The following is a 15,912-nucleotide window of genomic DNA, read 5'->3' as shown; positions in this document are numbered from 1 at the left end:
GGGCTCCTCCCGCCTCTGAGGCGCTCAGGGTGGGGGACCCGCCGCCATTTTGTCCTGCGGGCGAGAAGGTGGAGGTCGGGCGGTGGGCTGAGGTGCGAGGCGTGCAGGGAGCTGCCGAGGGGTGAGGTGAGGCCGGTCGCCCTGACGGCACCTGGCTTTCGCACACAGGAGGAGGCAGGGCCGCCGGGCAGGCAAGGAGGGCAGCTGGGATGGTGCGCGGCGACCTCGGGTGCAGGCGAGCGGTCCCCATCGCCCTGGGCCTCTTGTGACAGGGCAGGGGAGCGCTTGCACTGAGCCGTCGTTCCTGTTCTTCTCCACCACATAGCAGCATTATTCACATTCGTCTTTGCGTCTGGCTCCCAAGGATAGATCACTGATCTATTGTATAGTAAAATAAACCATACAACGTGTCCTGTGTATGTTAAATACCATAAATGGTTAAGCATGTTCATGAAAGCTGATTCAGGATGCTTGGTGGTTCCATTACTTTCATTTGGATAGAGGAGTGTGATATTTTCTGCCCCAAAAGTACATGTGTTGCAGTCAAGCTTTAGGGTTGTATTAAAATAACACATTAGGTTAGTTCTCTTACACTGCAATGAAGACAGCAGCCATTTCCAATGTAAATCATACAAGGGTTGAGTCCATGTACCATTAGCCACTGGTGTTTTGCAGCACCAGCTACAATGAAGTACTGTTATTAAATATTTTGCCGTTTCATCCATCTATGTTCTGAAGAGTTTAGTATCGCAGTGGCACTTCACTATAAACAAGACTTTATACCTTTGAGCAGGAACAGCAACTTCCAACTATTTCCAAAGAGATCCCACAGAAACGTGAATTTTAAGTGCCCAACACTTTTCACAATCTAACCTTTTGTTGTCAAGGTCAGTTTTAGTGTAACAATGTGACAACCCACTTTATTGAGGGCTATGACCAACAGATTTTTTTTATCCACGTTTGTTAATGATGCTAACAGCATCAGTGCCACTGTATATTCATCCAAACCTTCCTGCCCTCTGATAGCGCCCTTGGGCCACTGATAAGACAGTAGCACATAGACCCTCAAACCACAGGGTCTAAATGAGTACGCAAGTCCTTAAATGACTGGCACATGAAAGAGACTGAAAGATGTTCTGTGTTATTCAGATGAGGTCTTAAAAAATAAAAGCAAAAAAGACCAGGCAAAAAAAGAAACTGCAGCTTTTACAAATGGCTAATTCTGTTTTTCTAAATATTTTCCTCTTCTGCTGTTGTTTGGGCAGCTGACTGCTGTACTCCAACCCTGTGGTACCCCATTTCTACAATACTTGGAGCTCTTCAGGCCGAAAATTGCTGTGAAACATCCTGCCAAGACGATGGTTCATTTTTTTTGCCAGTGCTTCCTAATGCATGCAGGAATCCTCACTTGCAATATAAGAAAGCAGCAGGGGAAAGCAGCATTTATTTAGCTTAATTTAGCAAATGATTCAGTTTATTTACAAACCTCATCTTTCTGCTGTTTTTAACTCTTGCTGGAAATGCTGCCGCCAACCAAAAGTGGTAGAGTTCGATACCTCTTTGGTATCCCATTATTTTCCTTTTAATATCTTAGTTTGGAAGGTGATGGAAGTCAGGCTGGGCTCAGGCTCCTGATTTATCTAGAAGAAACCGTGATCTCAACAGCATGCAGAAGTGGTCAGATACTAGAGAGGAGTGAACTTGTAATGTGAAGCAGTGAAAGGTTCCATCCCAAGAAGCTGTGAAACCTGAATCGGGCTGTTGTTGACGCTATTGCCGGCAGACTGGCAGAGCAAGATCTAAATGTTTGACCTTGGAGCTGGATGTGCCTCCATGAGGGTGCTGCCTCTGTGTGACTGCTCTGTATTGTGCTCCAGGCAAACCCACGCCAGATGAGCCAGCTCTGATGCCTACAGTGCTCAAATATTAATCTGGTAGCAACAGGGTCCAGTTTCCTCATCCGCACGCTGTGCTAATAAAAACAGGAACCAAACAAAAGACAAATTGGTCTGCAACTGTCTTGTTTTGTGAAATCTCCCCAGGACCTGAAGCACGGCTGCTACTCAGGTTGCGCATCTGCTTCCTCCTTTTCTTTCTCTAAAGGACTGCTCTTGCTAGCAGTAGCAAATGATTACATTAATTACCTGTAAGGTAAAAGATGCAACGAAATGCTGCCCCTTCCTACGTCCAGACCGCAAAGTCCCATTCCCCTCCTCCCTTACTAGAGATCTCACTCATGGATCCAAATTTTCAAGGAGAGGAAGGGCCTAAAATCACAAGTTCCTTCTTCTGCCAATGCATGACCTTCTCGCCAGTCCTCAGCTACACAGCGCGCTGAGCAAGCCGGGAGAATTCAGCACCATAACTGCCACGACCTCCTGTCTATTAACTATGAATTATTGGAGCTGATAATTTCTACAGATTCACTCGTTTGCTAACATGCACAGGCACAGGAAACGTAGGTTTTAGTTAAGATGAAGGATTTTCGTTAAGTGTAACATTTTCCTTGCTCAGCAGTTAGTTTCAGAACAGTTGCCCACTGGTATTTATTGTCTGAGAAACACGTTTGTGATGATGAACTTTGTACTTGGAATGGCCAAAGTATAAAATAACTTAAGAATCATATGCTCACTCCACAGTAGGTTATTAATAATTTCTTAGCTCACTAGAACTACTTAGTTCTGAGATACTAATTAATTTACCTCTGCTTATGCTGGTCAGCTTGACAATTTTGTATCTTTCCCTTTGACTAAAGAAAAATATTTAAATCTGTTTCAGATGAGAAGTCTCAGAGAAGCAATGTTTGGGTGGCAATCACTCAGACTAATGGTCATTTATTTAAAAACAATTGTTTCCACTGTAGCTAAAAATTATGAAAACAAATCTTCCTTTCTAGCACTGTATAAACATTTTACAAAATGTACATTTGGGGACAAATTTGAGTCCAGCTGTGCGCCTTTTATCTTTACGTTTTTTGGTTGCTCTCTGCCTCCACTCCCCCCATACAGCCACAGTTAGCTGGAAGCCAGAATTTCTTCTGCAAACGCCCGAGCTCTAAGAACACAAACTTGTTTAAGCTGAGACCATATTTGGAAGAGATCTGGGTCAAGAAAAATAATCAAAGGAAAGTGCATTCCTTGAGCGTCACGTGAGGAGGCCAGAACGAGTAACTCTCTGCAAGCAGGCTTGTGGCAAGGGCTGGTTTTACACCAACATTCACATTGAGAACCACCTCACCAGCCTATTTAAGGGCATTCAGGCAAATTTAGAAAAGGCTCTCTTAATGGAGGTGTTCAGAAACACAACATTGATAGTATGTGTCCACAGTAGAAAATTAAAAACCAATTCTAGCAAGTTACACAGGCTCCATTCTCACAGATACACGTACCTGTCTCTCTAAGCCTGTCACTATTTTCACTGAAGTAACTGCCATTTCTTACAAATGTAAACATGTCTGAAGAACTGAAATAACAAAGTGCAGTCTCTCTCCCTGAGACTCTGGCATTCTTTTTCTTATTTTAGGAAGATCCTAGATCCAGCCTTTGGTGTTTGTTTTATGTTTGACTATTACAATTGCAGAATTTTAGCAAAGCTTTGCTTAAAAATCTTTATTTTTTTTGTCTTCCACTTGGAAGACTCGAGTGAGAAAAGCTCCTACAGATGGCACTTTGAGCTTCAGAATCTTTTATTTAATTAGCAGCCAAATGCACATTAAACAGACTGCACCACTTTAATTGTACAAGTAAAATCTCAAGCAGCCAGGACAGGGAACAGCTATGGAACGTGCCAGGCTGTGATCTACACTCATTACATTTTTGTTACAACTTTTACAGCATAAAGACTAACATGTAAAGCAAGCCTTAAGCTGCCTATTTAACGAAACAAAGAGTGGTGGCGATGTGCAATATCGTTAGGGTAGTATAAAATTCTGAACCGTGATTGCACACATTTTTCATCTTGCTGTGAGTTCTGTCTTTCCCACCCAGAACACTGGATTTAGTCCTCCTCTCCCATTTTCCTGGCTAGGGCACAGAGCAAAACCTCTGCCCAGTTGCCCACTCACGTCCGTACAGAGAGTAGCTTGACGTGCTGCATCAGCTCTCACGTGCAAACGGCCACCACAGCAACAGATGGGATGTCTGTATTAACATTTCACAACGCAGTGAGGAATATTGCTGTTTCAGTCTTTGGTGGGCCACTTGCACAGAGAACAAGGGAGCCAGCAGGGCTGCGATCAAAAGTCTTGCTCTCTCCCTCCCCTAACCTCTGATGTGGACCCACTGGGGCCAGGACCTCAGGCTGTGGTGGAGGTTTGCCATAGAAAACAATGGCACAGGGCTCCCCTTCTGTGCCTCCAGCCACTCCCGGTGCTCACCGTCTCTTCCAGATTCACAGACCTTCACCTACACAGCAGTTCTCTCTTACTTCACTGCCACCAAAAAGTGCCAGTGTCCTGTCCCCTGAGAACAGCAACACTCCCAGAGTATTGCCCCTCACCACCTCCACTGCATGATGTCAACACTGCATTACTGCCACACACGTGCAGAAACTCATTCACGATCCACTATCAAATACTTGTATCACTAATCCACCCCAAATACCACTGTTTACTCAAGCACTGAAAGTGTAAGGCAACCTAGAAAGCTGGTAGTGTATCACCTTGGGCAGATAACAGAACAAGCTCTGCTTATGTGCATTAACAAACAGAAAAAAAAAAAAAGAAATACAGCATCCCTGTGCTCTTCCAAGAACTGGTGACAGCAATCTGTCCAGGGTAGATTCCCTGGAAAGCAGCCAAACTGGGATGTTCATAAAGATCTTGTCTATATCCATGGAAACACTTGGAAAGAACTAAATATAACATTTTTCATTACTTGTGTCTTCTCCAAACTTTTATTCTCATCTTGTTTCCACTATTTTTTCCTTATGTATTTGTTAATTTCAGAGTTTCTTCTCCTCTGGCTTACATACATTTCGCTCCTGTTTTCACGTATCCAAACACCTTCACTGTGACTTTCTTAGCTGAGTCAGAGCTGCATCTCACTGCATTTCAAGCAGAAAAACACAAGCACTAATTACTCTACACATCACCCTACTCCAAAAAGTATGAGGTTAACTGTCATAGGAAAAAACAGAGAAGCAATGTAAGTGCAGAAAACAGATGAGCTATTCAGAAAGACAGTTTCTGAAAAATATACATTGAAATTATTTTTATTTTTGCTGGAATTTAAAAAACATAGGAATATTGACATTGCATTTAAAAACCCCAGGAAGTTAAAGATTATACATTGTTGCATCTCTGAAATCCAACAGTGCAAAGCTGGAAATCACAAAAAATGTCTCCGTCATGCCGTTTTTAGGAGATACCAATATATATATATATGAACATTTTGAAACAAGGTTTTTAAAGAAGTGTCAGGCTGTCCAAACTTGAAAGTGCTCTTCATTAAATACACCAAAATCTGTCACTCTTCAGGGGGTACACTGTCAAAAAGTTAGACAATTCAACAAACAAGTTGTATGAAACATAGCAAAACCCAGTTCTTAACAGAAGGAAACCCAATGTATTTAAAGGGAACCATAGGGCTTTAGTTTGAGATTTCTGGTTTAAATTTTGAGAAGTGTTATTGTGTGTGCTTCTTCTCTTTGTTCTACTCAATGTATTAATATTGGCAAGTATTGGGTGTTCTTATCCTATATGTATACTGTTAAGTTGGTATAATCATTACTTTTCATTTCCTGTATTGCAAATAAGGTACACTGACATTAGAGTAACAGACAGTTGTATGCAAACAGAAATAGTCATTTAAATTACCTGAAGCTGGGAAATAGAAGTTGTGAATTTATACAGCCATGATGCAGGATGTATGATTTGTCTTCACCAGGGTTAAAGCAGTATATACACAGCTGTTTTAAAATGACACATTTCTTCTCAATGTGTCAGGTAAGAAAAGCTTTCTACAAAAGTCCTTTTGAAAGTCATCATCTTGAAAGTCTTGCAGCTGCTAGAATGAGACGATTCAATTGCTACCGCTTAGGCTCCAGATAAGTAGACAGGAAAGTTAAATGCTTAAGAGTAGTAAGTATCCATCGTGAATACTAATGGTTACGGGGATGAGACCTCAAAAACAAAGGTCTTGTCCCAGTAGCTTATTGACTGCAATGATAGTCAATATTTGTGGAATTCACTCATAAATATTATTCATTTTTACTTAAAGCCATGTCCTAACAGTAATAAAGATGACAACCCTGGGGGAAAAAAATCACATTAAATGTATATATAAGAATACTATAAAAAAGTGACAAAGTCGTATTCCATTACAAAAGAGGTTTCTCTTTTTTTCTGAGAATTTCTTTTTAAACTAAACAGGCTTTCATTCTTATGTCAGAGAATGAGGAAAAAAATAAAATCCTAAAATTCTGATGTTTAGAAAAAAACAGGAAAACTATTTTCATACTACAAAACATTTCACTTTACAAAAACCCCGAAGAGTTGTTCTATTACCTGGATGATAAAGACAACATGGGATGTGAAAAGGGTAAGAAGATCTTAAAACTAGACCTCAAGTATTTCTGGATAAAATTCTCTACTCTGATCACTGCAAGACTCTCTGACCTTAGGGGGACATTTGTACAGGGAACGAATGTGTGTGGAACCAGCCAGAGAGATGCTATGGATCAGGAGAAAAGCCTGCTTTTATTTTGGTGTTTTATCATTTTTCCAGTATAAACTGATATGGCATGAATCATCCCCACAATATGAAGCAGGTACATTCTAACAATTTCCAACACAAATCCCAACATTGTTTAATTTACTTAACAGTATAGTCTGTCAGAAAAATTAAAATCTGTTTTATTTTATATTCTTTATGATGAAAAGTATATAAACTGCAATTTTAAATTAAATCATGCTCCGCCAAAACTGGTCTGCTTTAAGACTGATAACTTTAGTGGAGAGAATTAAGATGTTTCAGCAAGTATCAATTTTCTGTTAAAAAATGTCCGCAAGACAAAATAAAAAAATTCTTAATTTACAATAAGCAGTGTAAACAGCAAAAACAACAGAAGCCACAAAGTTTCACGCACCAGCCACTGGCAGACAGATAACTCCAAATACTCATAGAACTTTGTATCTTCCTTTGTTGGTTGGTTGGTATGAATTTTGCTGCAAATAAAGAAGAGCATAATCACAGTTTGAAGTGAAAAGGGATAAATGAATTTCACTAAATCCACATTACATGTACATTAGCAATTCCTTAGCAATCGCCTTCCTTTGGAAAACCATTTTTATGGGAAGGTCAACAATTTTGAAAAAAAAACAAAAAACAAAACAAAACCAAAACCAAAAACTAACCCCAAAACTATCAATAATGGCTCACAGCAGGACCACTGGAATTGACTGCTGATTTGAACGGCTACTTAAGAGAAAAAGCCAAAGACACTGTCAAGTCTAATGTAGTATCACTGAAGGTTATTCTAGAGAAAGCCAAGGTTTCCTCAACCAGAGAACTCAAAATACGATTTCTCAAGACAGTATCTTATTTGAAAACAGAGTATGTTGAACACAGACGATTATTAGCTGGGTACACTGTGAAGTTATGGCAAAACAAATCTCTCAACACATATAAAGTATTAAAATGAGGGGAATAATTCGCCTCTCCCCTGCCTGATGGTGCTGAAATTAGGAAATTTATTGGGACCTAACTCTTAAAGGGGTCTTCATTCAAAAAGCTCTGTTAATGTGTTATCTCCATCTGCTGGCTGGATAATAGCCGTATGTCTGGCTGATTGAACACAGCAATATATTTTCTAGGCTGTTCAATGAAACAATGTTTTTGAGATCTATAGGTCCCAGCCCCTGATATTAATGAAAATATATGCCAGAGCGTCAACATTTGTAGAAATCAATCTCACAAAGCATAAATTAAGGCACTTTCCCTCTGCATTCCGGATATTTCACTCACCAATCTGATGAGTTCCTCTTTTATAAGTCGTGTGATTTCTGCCTTTGCTTTCTGTACAGCCAGTTCATTGGCACCTGAAGACAAGAAAATATTACCATCTTAAACATTTTCTGTATATGAAGCCCACAGAATAAACACTCCTTGCTATTTTCAGATAAAACTTGCTGAATATCCTCAGCTATTTGCTGAAGAACACTCCAGTATTGTACAGACTGCCACGGCTAGACTGTGTTCTGTTTTAAGGAAGATATTTAAAACAGGCAGTCATAAATTACATTATTCAGAAATACCTAGGATTAGAGGTTTCTTTGAGAAAAACTTTACTCAACCATCATGAGATTTGCAAAGTTTTTGTGTGGTAGTTGATGTAATTTCTTATACCTTTAACAGCCAGCCCCCCCCATCCCAATCCATTTTCTTCCTTATTTAACAGGGGCACAGACATCTTTGTGCTTATTCTTTTTTTCTTTCCCCTCTCTTTTCTTTCCATCTCCTCCAAAACTGATTCCATATATGTTTGCTGTTGTTCTGTGGCAAGTCAGTCTTATGAGGAGAAGCATCTCTGTGATCGCCATGGATCACTTGACAAAGTGTATTAAGATAAACGACTGTTTCTTTAGTAATTGCAAAGTTAACTACAGTGGGTCTGTAACTGAGCATCTGAACACTACAACTACAGAGATTCCATATCTGATTACAAAACTAGACTCCTCTCTTTAAGTGAAACATTTATAAAAAGAATACTTACTTTCTATAGCCAAATAAATCTTTCGTTCTCCTTCCTTGGGTTCTTTGCCTGGAGGGAAGTAAGTTCCTCTGATTGTAATGGCAGCTTCAGAATATTCACTGATTCTCTGTAGTGCTTCTTTGGAGGTAACTTTCCATCTGGCAGTCTGCAAGGCAAAGGATATGGGAGGATCAATGAGGAGAAAGGCATCACACAAAATGGCAATCCAAAGGTTAGTTGACATTTTAGACAAACAACAAGAACACTGCACTGTGAAAATCAGTCATGGCATTCTACTTTAAAAATGTAGACTGAAATTTTAGCCAGTTATTTTTATGCAAGTATATTTAAAAAACATCTGCCTCTTATGTCAGCAAGATAAAGTTATGGAAGAAGGAGAAAAGAGAATGGATGCATAGTACTATTGAAGCAAGAACTCTATAGAGACCTTCCATTTTGCTACACTGAAAGTTTAAAACTTGTTATTTTTTCTTGCGATTTTCTAAAGCAGCACTCAAGTATTTTATTTAGCACTTTTTGTACAGGAATAGACTTCAAGGGCAAACATACCCTGTTAATGGCTGCAAGTACTTCCCTTTAACAAAATAAATGCTATTTATGTCTACATAGTTCATTGGTTAAAGACAAAAATAAGTAAACCTTAAAATCTTCATAAATAAAGCCTAAGGAATAAACACTGCCAGTTGTTTCTCAAAACCCTGTAAAAATTGTCCCAAATCTCTACAATAGCCTCAAAAATACTTCATTATGATAAATGCATCCCATTAATTTAGACAATGAAATTACTAGAAAGCATCTAGTAGATCGTTTTTAAGTTACTTGTAGACTGAGACAATTGCATTAATCTGACTCTCAGAAATGACTGCACCCGTAATCGGGAAGCCTACCCTATGCGTATCTGACACGTGATGGTATTGAATGGTTGTGTAGTACTGCTATAAAAACCAGTTTACAGAGTCAGCTGTCATTCTTGCTTTAGGCGATCATTTTATCTTACTTTATCTCTGTCACCTCAGCTCTGCACTGTGTTCCGTGTTATACACGCATACAGTACAAGATGAGTCCCACTTCCTTATAGAGATTTTCCAGGGACATAATGAGCAGTGGTGATTCTCACTGATGAACTGCCATATATACATCAGTATTTCAGAGAAAATGTTACAAAATATTGAACAACAAAAAGAAGACCAGAAGAGAGCTGTTTTTTCTAGTGCAGCTCTACAAAAAAAAAAAATCTAAAGATCTACAATTTATTTATTTGCAGACACACACATGCAGACAACAGAACAGTTACTTGTCTAGCCATTATGAGCAGGCAATGCTTTGTACCTAGCAAGCGTATCCTTAAAGGGTTTGAAAGATCCTTAGCAAAATTATAAAATCTAGAACATGTTCTATGAATGAGAAACCGCTTAGGATAAGAATTAAGAGGATTTCTGAGAGGGGAAGGGTAACAAACTAATAACACAACCACCTGATAAAATAAGGCAAACATGGTCAGAACCTCAAAGATAAATACAAGGAATTTGTGCTTGATACTGTGGAATATAAATGCTCAAAATAACAGATGAGGTAGACTAGAGCAGCAATATTGTGAATGGCAAAAATACTCAGGTAATAAAAAAGCAGAGAGCAGTATCAGTCACAGTAGTATGACCTTTGAAATAAAATGCCAGACAGTGTCAAAGATTCAGATAGGAGAGAAGTCAGTGGCAGAGGGTGGAAAGATTTTTTTATGATAAGGAATGCTTGTTTTTCTGATATTCTCTGGAATATGACCAAAGCATTGTGTATCTATAAACTGAGAAATAATCACAGATAATGTAGTAATTTCAATTAGGTATGATAAGAAATAAAGACAAAATATTTTATTGTTATAATCATAGTCTAAACTATGAAGATAGCCTTTGTTAAATAATGGTCATTTATACCTGATTATAGCAAAATGGTTACTTGCCTGTGGGAAGTCATTGATCTCTAATTCTTCTTCATATCTCTTAAAGGATTCATTTTGTCCTCCATCCTGTTTCTCTTCCTCCTGCTTCTCTATGGGTACATAATTGAGCTTAGCATTGATTTTTTCAGCCAGTTGCTCTGCAATAGTCTTGGCAGATACAGTAGGAGCCTGAATTGTGCCTCCTCTCAGGATAGCATTTGTAGCCTGCTGCATCACATCCTGTAAAAATATAGGTCCATGTTGAGAACAAGGTAGCCAAAAGAAGTCCTATATAAACCAACAAGGGTTTCATTAAAGCTTTTTATGTAATATAATTGTCCACCTAATAAATACGTTCTCCAAACTTCTCTTTCTCTTCTTTCCTTCCTCTCAATAACTCCCCTCACATCTGCATAGAAAAGATCTTACTGGTCTTTTGTATCTTCAGCTCAAAATACCTTTGGACAATCCAGATCACATTAACCTAAATCTAAATGGATTGTATATCACATGCTTCAAACAGAGAGAGATGTTCTGCAACTCTGCTGAAGCTGACAAAACCTAATTGTGTAATTTTATCAGTAATGAATTAACTCTTTGCCAGGGCAGACAAAGCATCTCCAGTTCTGTATTAAATCTTATTATCATATTAGCTCAATTACAAATCCTACAACTTGTAACTGAGTTAGCCCAGCACAAATGAGCTAAATAATGCAGTATATTTTTAGTGTGCAGAAGCACTAAATAAAATGGCAGCCACAGAACAAAGGAATTGCTTTTATTTAAACAAAAAAAAAAGAAAAAGAAAAAGAAAAAAATTGCTCTCTGAAGAGCCTGACCTTAAAGTGGAAGGGGACCAATACTTGTGCCTCTGCTCCAAGATTCTTCTGGGCATTGATTCTCAAAGCCAATCTTTTAGCAATTTCCAATTTTTCTGCATTCCCAGCTGATGGTGTAGGAGCATTTGATGTTCCTGGTGCTGCCATGTCTTTTACTCTTTTCTTTGAATTGAACATGCTTTCAATTTGTTCATCGATCTAAAGAAAATAATTATTATTACATCACTGCATTTACCATTAGATAATCTTATCATCCTAAAGAAAGAAAACACTAAAGTGCATTTAGTTTACATGCTTTTAAAGAAATTAATCCTATATAAACGGTAGAAGCCTGCCCAGAACTACAGATCAGAAATATGAACAGATCATCTAATCATTAGGAAAAAGTCTGAACATAAGTGTTTACTTTCCAAGCCACAAAAATGACTCTTAACAAACATTAAAAAAGGAATCTAGTAAGGATTTAGAAATAGAAAAGGCTACTATGAATTTCTTTAAAACAGTGCAAGTAAAAAATGTTTGTAATTGAGAGCAATAGTTCTATTTCATCTACACAAGATTAATATTACAAAGAAAAGAATTTCTGTGACATTTACATAACTACTCATGCAATTTAACTAAATCAGTAGCATAGGACATGGGAGTAATAAAAATCTGCAACATTATGTAACCTACTGGGGAAAAAACAAATATATTGGAAATCCTGAAGCAACTTAAATCTTATTTTCAGGTGCTTACATCAACAGCTGTATCTTCATCATCTGAATCCTGCAAGCCAAGAGCTGCTTTTTGTAGCTTCTTTCTTTCATTAGCCAAAGCCTGTTCTGTTTCATCAAATTTAAAACCTTTGCCAGAGAATCCACTGCTTTTTTTAATCAACTTTCCCTCCTGAAAATAAAAACATGTATTTTCATACTGAGAAGTATGTCCAATAGTCATAAAATAACTATAAAATTATACAAATAATTTTGAAATTATTTAAGAAGCAATATCTAATGGAAAAACTCCAAAGTCACTCTTCTCAGCATAAGCAAGATCCTCTGATGGCAGGAGCTCTAGAAATAATAATACAAATTCTGTGAAAGAACTTAATTATCTTTTATGTGAATTTTGATAAAAACCAAAGTGCTCCTTATACAGTAGGCATTTCTCTATCACATATCAGATGACAATATTTAAATTCTCAAGAACAGTCCTGTAAATGACATTCAAGATCCCAATCTTGAAAATAGACGCTTACCTAAGCATACGTATGTGTTCTCAATGAAGTCAGTGAGATGACTCATGTATGTATACTGTACAAGCGGACCCACGTGCATACGCGTTAAACCCAGACCAAAGCCCACTACAGAAGAAAGAATTACTTACAGCCTTCTGTTGGTCTTTGAAGTCAGCCCAGAGCTTCTCCAAATCAGTAGGAATTGGATTCCCCGACAATTCCAAAGCCTTAATGATATCACCAGCATACCGTGCCTGATCCTCAGTAATGAATGTATACGCATATCCCTGGTCAAAATTAATTTAAAAGATAATAAAGAAAAATCCCTGAAGACACTTTATCTCTGAATTTATTGAAGCACCCTTGCACAGACACAGTTGTTCTGGTCAATAAAACTAACTATGATATTCACGCATAAACTTTTTTTAGTGGGAATGTAGAATGAATAGTGACATTTCCCAGGAAGCTGATACAGAGGCAATCAACCACAGATGGTAGAAACTGAAGTCTTTCCTTTCAATCTTGTCATAGTTAAAAGTTTGGAAAATAAAATCTTATAAATTTAGTAGGGCACATTTCCAACAGTGAAAAGCACCCAAACTTTCAGCCACAAACAGGATTTAAAAGAACGTTCGTACATCAGAAGAACGTGTAAGTTCCAACCTTCACAGCGCTAATATTCAGAATATGTTTTACACACAATCACTCAAAAACCTTAGATGCACTCTAAAGGAAAACCCTTTTCCCACCAATAATGTAAACAACTCCCTCTGTAGCTATGCCTTAGGAACACCTTGATCAAGCAATAAATAAGGAAAAATTTTCAGTAATAACCAAAAGGCAACTGATTATACATACTTTATTGCCAGCTCGTCCAGTTCGGCCTGCTCGATGCACATAATCTTCATAATGGTTGGGACAGCTATAATTGACTACCAGCATCAACTGTTTTACATCCAAGCCCCTTGCTGCTACAGACGTGGCCACCAGAAGTTTACAAATTCCATTCTTGAAATCATTAATTATGCTGTCCCTGTCATACTGATCAATACCTGCAGGAAACCAGACAAAACAGTTAATTATAAAGCTCTGCTTTGAGCCAAAAGAATTTGTACACAGGTCAAACTACCCTCCAACCTCAAACAACTGAAAGCCTAAGCAAATAAAATTTCAATACATTCACTCTTTTACAGGCAACATACATTAGCCCAAACAATCGATCTTAGTCTACTACCCAGAATAACAAAACTTTTAGTTTTTCCACTATGAAAAGATGTTTACCCATACCAAGATCCTCAAAAGTTTCTTTAATATGATTTTCTATTTGACTTCTTATATTAAATGGAGACTTCATCTGGAGGTTTTTTCTGTTCTCTAAAGGCAATAGAAGTCTCAGAAGAATGATCATATTTTTCCCTCTTCCATTGTTGCACTAAACGAGCAGTGGTTTTGTACTTATTGGTTACTGTATTTTTAAAAGCATTATATATAGAAAGTTTTAAAATACTCTGGGATGGACAACATTCTAAAGAGATTTCCTCCTCTTGCTACTAAACTACTGCCGTTATATTACTACTTGATGGCAGAAAAGTGAAACAACAGCTGCTATTATTGTGGAATCTCAAATAAAAATATCATATAATATTCCCCCCAATGGCATTCACTGCTCTACAACAGCAAGTAGTTAGTAATATTCCCCAAGAGGTGTTAACTCTCAGTAACAATCCTGCTGCACAAAGACAAGACTTGGCATCTGATGACATCTCCCAGGGAACAATAAAGAGTAATTATGGAAAGCTATCATGCCTATTTCAAATTAAGAGACAAATATCTTTCCCAATTATAAAGTAAAAGCTGCTTAGGAAGAAATAATAATTGGTACTATACAGGAACTAAGTAACTTATTCTTTATAACTACTGAATACCAATATTCTAGTTTGGAGTTGTTAATATAAATCCTTAAGATTGCAAATTACCTCCATGAAGAGACAAGCAAGGGTAAGAGGCTCTCATTAAATCTTTCAACAACCCATCAGCGTGTTCTTGTTTATCTACAAATATGATAACTGATCCTTTCTCCTGATAGTGTCCCAGTAGCTCCAGTAACTTCAAAAACTTGTTCTCCTCTTCTATGACAATCTGGAAAAAGACATACAAAAGCAAAGCAGAAAGAGTATAAATTGTATCTTCAGTCATTAAACACATTCAGGGTGCATAAAAATAAAAATCAGGAACAGGAGATGACTTTTTCAGGCTGTTTCCACAGCTAGTGGCAAAACTGCTGTTCAGCTTAGTGGTACAAGAACAAGTTTTAAAAAAAAAAAAGTGATCACATTGCATTTGCGGATTAGAGTGTTAGTTTATTCTGAGTTCAGCTTTAACAAAGTCACTAAACTTCTAAAAAATAAAAGTTCTGTGGGTATATTAGTTTATATTCAATATTGCTGGAAATAATCTTTTGCAAGCAAATGAGAAGATGAGCAAGGCAGATGTGTGATACTCACAACATGTTGCTCCACATCAGAACAGACAACACTTCTGCCTCCGACCTGCACTTCTATAGGTTTACTTAGGATTCTCCGAGCTAACGCCTCCATAGCTCTGGGAAAAGTAGCAGAGAACATGACAGTCTGACGATCAGGCCTGACGTTGTCTACAATGCGCATAACCTGGTTTAAGAGAACATTCCTTGTTAATATCCAAGTGCTGTAATTGAACTTCATACAGATAGAGAGCTGTTGTCTTTAAAGTGAGGTGGTATCTGCACTACACAGACTACAAAATATTTCTCTACAGATTTCCTCTTGGGACCTAGGTGCTGGCATTTGAAGACAGGCATAACTTGCTGGATTCAAAGGGAAGTTGAGTGGCAATACGCAACCCAACAACAGCCCAGCAGAAATATTAAGACATGCAGCAGAAACCCTACAGCTCAAGAGCCGAAATAAAGGAATTTTTCTAGTTTTGGGGGACAATATAGCCTGATGACAAGTGAAAGAGTCCTGGACGTCCCAAGCTGCCAGCAAGTAATTTTTCACCAACATTTTCAACGTTTTGTTCCTGCCTCCTGCACGACATTACCACCACACATCAAAGACTTTATAAGCAGGCTTCAACTACTAATATGACACCTGCATCAAGGGATTACATAGGGTTACAACATGGCCACAAGTACCCAAAACAACTGTGCAAAAAAAAAAAAAAAA

General features: G+C 38.0%; 1 protein-coding gene across 1 annotated transcript in view; it reads right to left on the bottom strand.

Moving 5' to 3' along the window:
- Positions 1 to 6,832: 6,832 nt before the first annotated feature.
- DDX46 (DEAD (Asp-Glu-Ala-Asp) box polypeptide 46) overlaps positions 6,833 to 15,912 on the bottom strand; it is a 24,528-nt gene continuing 15,448 nt past the window's right edge. Inside the window, exons 14-23 of the mRNA XM_010579194.1 lie at positions 15,211 to 15,375; positions 14,683 to 14,845; positions 13,565 to 13,758; positions 12,856 to 12,993; positions 12,226 to 12,375; positions 11,488 to 11,685; positions 10,670 to 10,888; positions 8,713 to 8,857; positions 7,965 to 8,038; positions 6,833 to 7,165 (exon numbers count right to left, since the gene is read on the bottom strand). Of these exons, the coding sequence (XP_010577496.1) occupies positions 7,118 to 7,165; positions 7,965 to 8,038; positions 8,713 to 8,857; positions 10,670 to 10,888; positions 11,488 to 11,685; positions 12,226 to 12,375; positions 12,856 to 12,993; positions 13,565 to 13,758; positions 14,683 to 14,845; positions 15,211 to 15,375 (1,494 nt within the window). The 3' untranslated portion in view covers positions 6,833 to 7,117. The remainder of the gene's footprint in view (positions 7,166 to 7,964; positions 8,039 to 8,712; positions 8,858 to 10,669; positions 10,889 to 11,487; positions 11,686 to 12,225; positions 12,376 to 12,855; positions 12,994 to 13,564; positions 13,759 to 14,682; positions 14,846 to 15,210; positions 15,376 to 15,912) is intronic.

Source organism: Haliaeetus leucocephalus, unplaced genomic scaffold, assembly GCF_000737465.1.
Source record: "Haliaeetus leucocephalus isolate CR32 unplaced genomic scaffold, Haliaeetus_leucocephalus-4.0 Scaffold656, whole genome shotgun sequence".
In the NCBI taxonomy this organism is placed as follows: domain Eukaryota; kingdom Metazoa; phylum Chordata; class Aves; order Accipitriformes; family Accipitridae; genus Haliaeetus; species Haliaeetus leucocephalus.
The sequence above is the reverse complement of the archived record's forward strand: the minus strand, read 5'-3'. Positions and strand labels throughout refer to the sequence as shown.